Source organism: Falco naumanni, chromosome 1 (assembly GCF_017639655.2).
Source record: "Falco naumanni isolate bFalNau1 chromosome 1, bFalNau1.pat, whole genome shotgun sequence".
Lineage (NCBI taxonomy): Eukaryota > Metazoa > Chordata > Aves > Falconiformes > Falconidae > Falco > Falco naumanni.
Genome location: NC_054054.1, coordinates 106,252,694 through 106,263,381, shown reverse-complemented (window position 1 = coordinate 106,263,381; position 10,688 = coordinate 106,252,694). Strand labels below are relative to the sequence as shown.

At 58.8% G+C, this 10,688-nt stretch overlaps 3 protein-coding genes across 3 annotated transcripts; 1 reads left to right on the top strand and 2 right to left on the bottom strand.

Moving 5' to 3' along the window:
- Positions 1-1,556: 1,556 nt before the first annotated feature.
- Positions 1,557-2,684, top strand: LOC121082772 (C-C motif chemokine 3-like). The gene is given in 4 exon segments (XM_040582427.1): positions 1,557-1,862; positions 1,864-1,981; positions 2,218-2,326; positions 2,456-2,684. Coding segments are annotated over 4 exon segments (366 nt in total). The 5' UTR covers positions 1,557-1,817; the 3' UTR covers positions 2,550-2,684.
- A 1,487-nt stretch (positions 2,685-4,171) lies between these two features.
- LOC121084470 (C-C motif chemokine 7-like) lies at positions 4,172-5,255 on the bottom strand. Its single transcript, XM_040585966.1, has 3 exons — positions 5,183-5,255; positions 4,663-4,780; positions 4,172-4,268 (listed from the first exon to the last, which is right to left on the bottom strand). The coding sequence occupies exons 1-3, from the start codon at positions 5,253-5,255 to the stop codon at positions 4,172-4,174; spliced, it is 288 nt and encodes a 95-aa protein (XP_040441900.1).
- Positions 5,256-6,204: 949 nt separating this feature from the next.
- LOC121082771 (C-C motif chemokine 3-like) lies at positions 6,205-7,255 on the bottom strand. Its single transcript, XM_040582426.1, has 3 exons — positions 7,159-7,255; positions 6,853-6,967; positions 6,205-6,704 (listed from the first exon to the last, which is right to left on the bottom strand). The coding sequence occupies exons 1-3, from the start codon at positions 7,226-7,228 to the stop codon at positions 6,599-6,601; spliced, it is 291 nt and encodes a 96-aa protein (XP_040438360.1). The 5' UTR covers positions 7,229-7,255; the 3' UTR covers positions 6,205-6,598.
- Positions 7,256-10,688: the final 3,433 nt, after the last annotated feature.

Here is a 10,688-nt window from a genome sequence, read left to right as displayed (position 1 = left end):
GTAGCCTCAGGCACAGAACAGCTTAAACAGAAAAAGCTGAAAGTAGGCAGCTGGAGAGCTGGCGAGGTGGTTTCTGTTCATACCACTGCCCTGAGGCCGGATCAGGGCTGCCTCTAGCCCTTCCTGGAGGTCTCCAGTGAGAAGATTTACTCCTGTTCTCACCTCTATCTTTTCTAAAAGAAACAATCATGACCTTTTCTCCTAATCCTACACCTCCTTCCAAACGAGTGCTGGCTCAGAGAGATGCATCCTTCAGACAGGGACCTGTTGGCAGGGGGAAGTTTCCTGGGCAAAAGCCACCATGAGGTTTATGCCTGTGCGTGAACGGGGAGCATCACCCCTGCCGTGCAGTGAGGATGGGCACAGCCATTGCTCAGGGTCTCAGTGAGTAAGAATTTTCCCTTCTACCAGGCTGGCAGGAATTAGTCATGCCCGAGCAAGGGTCAGGAGGCAGGCGGCGGGAGGCTGGGGTGGGTTGCATGGTAACTGGGAGCTGAGCAGCAAAACTTTTGCAGCATCACAGGGCAGCGTCAGGGCAAGGCTGGAAAAAGAAAAAGACAAACGAGGGAAGTGGTAAGTTTGGCAGCTCTTTCTTTCTGGGTGTGCACCAGTGGGGGCATTTGGGAATTACCCTCTGGAATTGCAAATGCTTCCCCTTTTCAGTCATGGTACGATCTCTTCGAGGTTTCATCTGCAAGGCTGCAATGAGCTGACCTCAGTGGGCACCCACAGAACCTTCTCCTCCCTCCAGCTCGTACTCATCGCGCCCTGTCTCCTGACATGGGTGTATTTACTTTTTTGGGGCTAAGCCAGTAGAGAGAGCTTAAATTGGATGAAATTATCCTGCTTGAGAAGAAATGGGCAAGCAGTAATTGCAACAACTTGACTGCCAAGAGGCTGCAGACTGCAGCCAAAACTAAATTCCTTAGAAAGGTGTAGAATCTCTGTTCATCGGGGGGATGGGGAGGGTGGCAGGCTAGGCTGCAGCCTGAGCCCCACTGCTCCAGCGCTGGAGCAGGGTGACAGAGTCCCGTCCTTACAGGCCATCTGCTCCTCCACGTCTCTGTGACCTTTCTGGCATGAGAATAGTGGTGTTGACCATATTACCAGCAAAAAGGGACAAATGTGAGACCCACAGGGATCCTAACTCAACACAGCCTTGCTCCTACATGATCTTTCCTATGTGTCCAACCAAGAAGCAGTGCTATCAGTGGAGATGAATGTCAGTGCAATGCATCGTTACAGAGCTAACAGCTGCGACTGGTGTGGAGCAGGGTGAGAAGTGGTATTTGCGGCAAAACTAGGGACCAGTTGGGATTTGACTCCTGGCAGCGGTTTTGTGCCAGCGAGAGCGGCGGTGGCTGGGGGTGGCCATGCCCTGGCATCTGAGCCGGGCTGGGCTGTCCATCCACAGAGCAGCACCGCAGCCCCCAGCACGGTGATGCTGCTGGGGCCATTGCAAAGCAAATCCCTGCCTGGAGCTGGCGGGCGATGCTCCACGGCTGCCTGCTTGGGGCTGCTGTCGGGGCTCTGGCCATGGGGCTCCGTGCCCCAGCCTGGCTTGTGGCCAGCGGGGTCCTTGCAGCAGCGGCAGGGTGGGTGTCGAGGGGCTTCGCACTCCGGCTGGTCCCTGGGGGCAGCCAAATGGAATCTGAAAGTCGCAGCCCCGTGGCCGGCGCTTCCCCTTTCTGCGGTTTCCTTGCCTTCTCCAGCTCAGCAAATCTGGGCGATCCTGACATAATTTCCCCGGTATGATGCGCTCATTTTCTTTCCTTGAAACCCTGCCCCTGCCCAGCGGCCAGGGATAAAAGGAGGGCATGGCCAGAGGGGCCGAGCATCGTGCAGAGAAGAGCTTCGCAGCCCCCCAGCTCCAGCCCCGCTCGTGGCTCCCTCGGTCCCCGCAGCACCATGAAGGTCCCCGCAGCCGCCCTGGTCGCCCTCCTCCTCGTGGCCACCTGCTCCCCGTCCCAGGCGCATCTCGGTGAGTCCGGCGTGGCCGCATCTCCCCGGGGCTGGGCCAGCCATTGCTCGGGGACCCCCGTGGGACTCAGGCATGGGGCCAGGGGTCCCCGGGGGTGCCACCGCCAGGGAATATGACACAAGGGGGGAGATGGGAGATGGCAAATCCTTGGGGACCCCCAAGTGCTGGCGGGGCCAGAGCCTGTACTGCAGCCCGGGGTCTCACCATGGTGTCTGTCTGTCCCTCTGCCCTCACAGATGGTGTCCCCACCGCCTGCTGCTTCAGCTACCAGCATCGCCCGGTCCCGCGGAGCCTCATCGCCTCTGCCTACATCACCAGCAGCAGCTGCACCCAGCCGGGGGTGATGTGAGTACCTACTGCTGCTGAGGGGGGGACGGGGCGTGGTTGGGGACACCCGGCTTGCTGCTGGCAGGACCCAGTGCCAGCACCCTGCTGCTCCGGCCAAACGCCCCAACACGGGTTTTCTCCTGACAGCCTGGTCACCAAGAAGAAGAAGGAGCTGTGTGTGGACCCCCAGGCACCCTGGGTGCAGGCGCACTTGAATCACTTCCAGGCGCAGAAGAACTGACCCTTCCCGACTGCCCCCCGCCGTGCCCCTGGTGCTGCCCCCGGCACGCAAGAGTGTGTGAACTGCACCCTTCTTCAACAGGAAAATTTATTCTATTTAACTTATTTAAGTTAAACTAAGTATTTTTTACTAAGAAAAGGGAAAATACAAAAATAATTTAAATTATATCCATATAATAATTTAAAAAAGTGTATAATTTCAGCTATATCCTTATGTCTGTTAATGAAGAATCAAGAGTTCTGATGCTGAAATAAAGTATTTGTGCTATCAGCCCCTTTGGGTGTCTCTGAAGTCTCTGCTGGAGCCATGACATGGGAGGAGGGACCCATGGGGGCTCCCTTGCCCTCCCCACACCCTGGATTCACTGCTCTCCTCTGGATGGGGTGGCCTCGGCCCCACGGCAGCTCCTATGGCGCTTTGACCCCCCCAGCCCAGGTTAAGCTCCAGTGCCACCCAGCACATCCCCGCGGAGTGACACCAGCATCTCACCTGGGGCTGCCAGTGCCAGCTCTTATTTGGGAATAAGCGGGGCTGGAGCTGGGGGGCTGCGGGGCTCTCCTCTGCACGATGCTCGGCCCCTTTGGCCATGCCCTCCTTTTGTCCCTGGCCGCTGGGTGGGCGCAGGGTCTCACGGAAAGAAAATGAGCACATCATACCAGCGAAATTATGTCAGGATCGCCCAGATTCGCTGAGCTGGAGAAAGCAAGGAAACCACAGAAAGGGGAAGCGCCAGCCACGGGGCTGCGACTTTCAGATTCCATTTGGCTGCCCCCGGGGACCAGCCGGAGTGCGAAGCCCCTGTGCTCCCTGGAAGCCTCCCTGAAAGCATCTGCAGTGTCAACTTCTTGTCTTTAAGGGAATTATTGACACGAGTGACAAGTCTGGTGTGGTCCAGTTTCCTTCGTTTGCCATCTGCGTTGCCACTGCAGTGAGTAGACAGGCTCTAGGGGCTGCGGGAAGATTTTCCCTGTGGGACAAGTTGATTCCTGGAAACCTGGAGCCCCCTGGCACAAGCAGGGTCATCCCCATGGGTGCCCATCTCTGGGGGCCTGGCAGGGGCTGAAGGCCAGTGCTAAACCTCCTGGCATCTCTCCTTCTGCAGCTGCCCCTCTTTAACCTATTGATCCATCTGGGGAAAAACCAACCCAAGGCCCCAAACAGTGCTCCCCCCCCCCCCAGCCCAACCCGTCTCCCACTGCTTGCCTCTGCCTGCCTTTATCCCCGCCTCAATCCTCATCCCACCAGGCAGGCAGCTGCCCAGGGCATCCTTAAACCCTACACCCGGGCAGGGGCTGCTTCATCCTGGTGGGGAGCTGGGGGGCATTGGCCTTGGCCCTTTGGGTTCCCCTGCTCTCCCAGGAGCTCCCGCACAATTCCTGGGTCCCCAGGGGGATGCTGAGCCCTGCTGGGACCCCTGTTTTCTCCCGCAGGATTTACATCATCTCACTCCAGCGGCAGGTCAGAACAAGGTGTTTTATTAAACCTGTTGCGTACAGTACGTGCGATAGTGTGGAGGGGGCGATGGCAGGGAAGAGGATGGAGCCAGCTCCATAAATTAATGAGATGTGAATACAGGGATAATTGCGGGATGTGAATAAACACAGCTCGTGGGGAAGGCAGCTTCAGGAGGTACTGCCTGATGACTCCTGCTGCAGGAAGTTCTGGAACCAGGTCTCTTCTGGGTCCACACAGACATTCCTCCGCTCCACCACCTCGACACTGAGGGGGAGAGAGGGGCTGCGTTAGCTGGGGGGTACAGGATATGGCCATGCCCTGGGGTTCCCCCAGTAGCCTGGGGAAGCCTGCTGCATCCAGCCTCCGGCATTCCCTGAAGGTGCTGATTTTTAACAATCTCAGAAACCTTGCCTTCCTCCCCATTTTTCTGGCTGGCAGCTGAAACGGGGGACTTTGGGGCTATTTTGGATAAAGCAGTGAGGAGAGAGGTACGTGTGATGAGCCAGAGTAGGGCTCCCCTATCCGTGCTACTCGTTGGGAGTGGCTTGTTTTGGGGGATCCCCAAAGGCAGGACAACTGGGAGGGAAGGTGGGTGAGTGCCAGGGGTGGAAAGAGGGGTGCCAGGGAGGAAGGCTGGGTTGGGGCTGGGGGTACTCACAGCATAGCCCTGCGGGGGCAGTGGGAAGGTGTCTTCTTGTAGTCTTTGATGAAGGCGGCAGGGATTTCCTTTTTGACGAACATGTTCTTGTAGCAGCACTTGCCATAGGAGCTGCGGACTGGGGAGGTGAGAGGGGTTGGTGCTCTCCCTTGGTGGTAGGTGCTCCCCTGGGGAGTCTCCTGCTCCCTTCTGCTACACCCCCCCCCCTCCCCCCTTCATCCCCTGTGGTGCTGCTTTGCCCCAGGGCAGGAGCCCCCAGTTCCCCTGTCTGCAGGGGGTTATTACTGAGCTCCCCAGCTGGGGTGATGAACCATCCCCAAGCCTATTTTTGGTTATTTTAACAAGAACAGGGCAGCCCTGTGCTTGGGCAGCTTGTGCTGCCCCTCAGCCCCCCAAACCCCTGGCAGAAACAGGAGTCGAAGCTCTCGCATCCCTCCCCAAACCCCCAAACCTCTGCCAGGGAGGGAGCTGGGGACGCCACGTGGGCAGCTGTAGGGAGAGGCTCGGCACTGGTACTTACAGGAGATGCCCTGGCTCCCGGTCCAGAGCGTCGCCAGCAGCAGGATGAGCACAGCCAAGGAGAAGACCTTCATGTCCATCCCCTGGTTTGGTCAGCTGCAGCACCGGGCAGCTCTCACTGAGTCAGGGCCACTGAGAACTACCTGCCTCTTATGCCTGCACCTCGGTGTGATATACCCCCCAGCCAAGCTTTCCATGACAGCACTGGACTCTCCCTGGGGAAAGAACCGCCCGGAGATATTGATAAAGGGCAACACGTGAATGGAAATTCCTTCTCCTGGCTCCTCCAGCCCTTGTGGTACCTGAGGGCTGCTGGAAAGTGTGGTGAGCACCCACCAGCTCTGCACCACTGGTGATGCACTGGGGCCAGCAGTCTATATTGGGTTTGGTTGTTGCTGCCAGCAAACCACACAGGATGATGCTTGCGCCAGCAGAAGCCCCCGCTGAGTTTATTTTCTCCACCTGTTGTCAGCTGGGCTGCAATGCCTCTCTTGCAATTTTGCACCAAAGCGAGTGGCTCAGCGGCGGCCAGGCTCACCCCAGTCCACCCCGAGACCCATTGCTGGCCACCCATCGCAGTGGCTGTGCCCATCACGGTGCCTGTCAGAGTGGCCGTGCCCATCACATCTCCTTGTGGCATCCCGGGAGTGTGGGCTGACAGTAGGACCTGACCAGGCATCCCTCGGGGGAAGCTCTGCTAGACTTTGCACCACGGGGTCTTTGCTCATTGGCATGGCTGATGAGGCGCATGGGAAGCTCTCTCCTGGTGGGCTGTGCCCACCTCTTGCCTCTCTCATTCGTAGCTTCCCCACATCCCACATGGACATGGTTTGGCCCCACACCCCCCTGGACTGCTTCATGGAGACATCCTTGGGGCTTTGGCTCTTCCCAGCCCCTTACTGACCCCAGCCCTTACAGAAGTGGTTTAACACATGGGCAGGAAAGCTGCCAGCAGCATCTGCCCGCTCCCCAGACACTTGCACAGCCGCATATTTGCACGTGTGAGACCATGTTTAATTCTGTTCAGTGCTACAAAACATAACCCGTGGAGCTGCTCCCCCTTAACCCCTCTGCTGCCGCTGGGCCGGTGAGCGCAGCCTCCCCGCCAGGCTGCTGCTGCCTGCGAGGGGCACGGGCAGCTGCCGGCACGCCGGGCTGGGAGTGCGGGGGCTGGCAGCGGGTCGAGACCCCAGCACCCCATAGGGTTGGCACATCCCCTTTTGGTGGGATGCCGGGGATGGCAAAGGCCCTTTGCCTTTGGGGAGATGGTGATGGTGACAGCGTGATGGGGAGGAGGTCCTCAATGAGCTGCTGTATCCAAAGGTGGTGTCCCCGCAGCCACCACTGCAAAGGGGTTGCCTTTGCCGTGTCCTGCCTCCCGTGGAGGGGACTCTCTGTGCTGCCTCTGGCAGCCCTGCTAGCTGGGGATGGAGAAGGAGCTGACTTGGAGGCTCTGCTGGTACCTCTTCACCCAAGGCCTGCTCGCCTGGGCACAGATCTCCTTCCCGTTCCTCACCCTGAAGCTGGGGCAGAGAAGGGATGGGGTTATCAGGGTAGTGGCATGGGTACCCGAGCGTTGAGTTTCCGAGGGGCTCGGAGGCACAGAGGATGAGGTTTGGACCCACCAAAGCAAGGCACGGGGTCTAGAGGGGCTGGGTTTAGGGTACTCACATCACAGCCTGGTGTGGGCACTCGGGGCTGGTGGGGTAGCAGGTGACGATGTTGTCCCTCTTGATCCTTCTCATCTGGAAGTTGAAGCAGCATTTCTCTGGCACAGCCGGGGCTCCTGGGGGGACAGCGCAAACTCCGCTTAGCCTGGAGATCCCCACCTCCCATCCCAGCCCTCCCACTGTGGGCACGGGGGCTCTATGAGGGGAGACTCCCCGCACACCATGCATGAAGCAAACCCATCTTGGTGGCCCTGGGGGCCGTCCCCATGCCCCAGCCCACGGGGACAGAGCGGGTGGCAGTGCTCACTCTGAGCCAGGCTCTGGCAACACAGTGCCGTGAGAAGGAGGGCACAGACCACCCTGGCCACCTTCACCATGCTGGGGGGCTGCTCGGTGGCACTGGGGCAGAGCTGCCGTCTGCTGTGGTCAGGGCCCCCAGGCTGCTTTTATTGGGGGGAGCGGAGGGGCTGGCTTCCCCCAGGGCCAGTGGTTGCGTAGGTAGGGGAAGAACCTGGTCCTCTGCCATGTCCCAAAGCACAGAGGGTGAGCAATACTCATTGCCTCCCAGCACAACCCTGGGAAGCGAGAAGGGGCTTGGAATATTTTCTGCATTCCTGCCACCAGCTGGTGGCCAGGTTGCTCCCAAAGTTTGGCTCTCCACACTCCTGTCCCCCCATGGCAGGAGCCCCAGGGCAGGTAAGAGGGTCTGGGGACCTCCCTTGGATGGGGCCAGGGCCAGGCTCAGCACCCTGCAGGGTCCCCAGTGCACACTCCTGACAGTCCGTGTTCTCCCCCTGCACTGCAGTTTTCATCCTATCGCTTTGCATCCCATCCCAAGGGACAAATGGCCAAATACTGCCCCTCGTCCTCAAAAAACCCACAGAAAAACAGCTTCTGTTTGGTTGCATCAGGCACGTGTGAGGCTCTGTGTTATTTTTGGGGGTGTTCGGGGCCCATTAGGGCTGAGAGAGGCCATGTAGATGACACTGCTTCCCTCCCCCCGTGCTGAAACTGCAGCTCACGTTCCTGGCCGTGCTGAGCTGGGAAAGGCAGAGGGCACTTTGGGCCTTCCCCAAGTTGATTTTGCCTGGCCACAGCTGTCCAAAACCCCCGCTCCCCCCAGCCCCAGCAAATCCCAGGGCACATCCCAGCTGCCAGCAGCTGGTGGGTGGTGGGAAGCAGTGGAGAGATGCAGATGCGCATCCCCAGCAGCCTGGATGTGCAGGCGGTCACGTCCCGCCAGTGCGGGACTGGGGACACTGGTGGCACCCTGCCAGCCTTTTGGCCACCTGGGCTGCAGTGTAGCCCTGCCGTGGGGACCTGGGTGGGGAGGCCACAGGGGAGGGCTGGTCCAGGCAGGGACCTGCCCTAATGGGAATGGGGCCCACCTCCACCGTGGGACTAAGCATGTCACCCCATGTGTTCCCCAAGGCCATTTGCAGGGTGCAGCAAGTGGGTCTGGGTGATGCCCCAGGGCTGGTGGCTGTGGACAGGGGGGTTTGTGTTTCCATGCCTGGCTGGTGGAGCAGAGCACCTTTCCGTCATCACCCCAACTCCCGTTTAATCTCTCCTTGGGGAGACCCTGGGGAGCAGGGGAAAGCAGATGGCTCTGGTCCTGGTCCAGCGCAGCTGCCTGGCTCGCCTTTCCCTTCCTGGATCCATCCTTTCCCTCTTATCCCCCTTGTTACCCCCATGCACTGAGGAGTTCCTGGCTCAGCTGGGGTAACTGTGGTCCTCTAAGGGTAGAAAATATTCCCTGCAATAAGAAAATGAAACAGAAGCACAAGGAAAACAAAAGAGGATTTGTTGGGCTGGGAAAGGCCCTTTTTAAAGACTTCCAGGCAACGTGATGCTTCAGGCTGTGGAAGTCCAGGGATGACGTTCCCAGCACCTGCAGCATCCCTCTGTCCTGAGCCCCCGCATCTGCCCCGCAGGACAAGCAGATCCTGTGGGCAAGGGGTTTTGGAGCATGGGGGATTTTTAGTCCTGGTTGGCACCCTGGAGCTGGCAGCCCCTGAGCACCCCCAGGTCCTAGGGGCTTGCCTGTGTCTCAGGAGGAATGTCCCCCTCCCCACACCAGCCAGGATGGGGCTTTCCTGGGTTGCACAGACCTGGCACCAGCACCAAGGCTGTCCATGGGGGCTTACAGGGGCCAGGGGCAAAACCAAGTGCTCCAGCAGCTCTTGAATTTAGGAGAAACTGGTCTTCACTCCCCTCCAGCTCATCTGCCCCTCCAGTTTGACACAGAGAAGGGCACTGGACACGGGCAGACCCACTGCTGTGAGATCAGATCCAATTTCTGCTCTGGGGTGGCCTCATGGGCTGGGCTGAAAAAACACCTTTTTCCTCCCTTTCTTCCCCTGTTTCTGGCCAGTGCTCACAGCTCTGGCTCTGGGCTTGGCTGCAGGACATGGCAAGGGGGATATGCCACCAGCCTCCATCTCTGCCTGTCCCCTCTCCCAGGCCGTGGTGTGAGCTCTCTTGGCACTGGCATTTATCATTTTCCTCGCTAGGAGATCCCATGGCTGGGGAAATCCCTCGGCTGGGGAAGTCCCTCTGGGAAATATGGGGGTTAAAGGTGGGAGACCCCAGGAAATGCTGCCTCATCCCTCCATCCCTCCCACGCATGGAGGGATGAAGAGATGAGGCAGCATTTCCTGGGGTGGTGGAAGCACTGGGGGGGCGGGGGTGGAGAAAGGCTGAGCCCCACGGTGAGAGTGCGAAGTGTTGGCACCTGTAAAACGTACAGGACAGATCCTGCTCCTGCTGCCAGGAAGTGCAGGGGAAAGTGGCAAATCTTGGGGCTGGCAAAGGCGTTTTGGACCCCATGGGGGGCTGAACTTTCATGGTCCCCTCAAAAGAATTTGCAGGGGCTCCATATCTCCCACCGCTGGGGGGGTGAGGGTGGAGATGCCCCGATCCCACCGGCCCTGGGGGACAGCAGTGGCTGCAGCAGCCCTGGCCACCCCACAGCCACCTCATGGCTGCCCCAGGTGAGCATTGCTCCCCACCCCTTCATCGCAAAGCACAAGCAGCTCCTGGGGAAGCTGTTGCTGCTGCTGGGAGTGTGTCTGCTCCATCACGCTCCGTGCTCAGCCCCAGCCCTGTCTGAGAGCTCCACATCGCTGGTGCTGCCAGAGCCGGCTGCCAGGCACACCGGGATGCCCTGTGCTCAGCCCCCCTGGCGATGCCACTTGTCCCTGGGTAAGGGTTGCTTTGCCAGCCACATTTGCAGATGCTTTATTGACGCTGCAGTGCTTCTCATTTCAGCTGATCAATAACCCCGGGGGAGGAAGATCTAAGTGCAGCGCCTGCGGGACAGGATGGCTGCTGCAGCTGGGGCAGCCAAAGCCATGAACATGATCAAAGCAGCTTTGCCAGGTCAGGTCTGTTTTCTATAAGGATTTGTTTGATTTATTCTTCTCCCTTTAAAATCTCTCCGTCGGTGGGATCAGCTTTTCCATTACCTTGTCAGGGCTGATGGTGAGACAACCACTAAAGGCACACCCAGCGTGTGCTGTTTCCTTTTTTAAGGTCCTTGCCCAGCGCTGGCTACCCGGGACTTCCCCAGCTGCTTGCGATGATGGGTTATAGTGAGATGGGTCTACCCTCGCCTGTCCCCAGGAAGAGGTGGCTCATAGTCATCCCTCCCACGCCACCCACACCCCTGCAGGGCCCAGCTGGCTCCTGCCCAGATGCCATCACCTTCCCCAAAAAGCGGTGGAGGTTGTTGTTTTTTTTGTTGTTGTGGGTTTTTTTTTTTGTTTTTTTTGGGTTTTTTTTGTTCAAGGCTGGAAACCCCAGCAGCATCTCACCCACAAAGCTGCTCACTGGGGT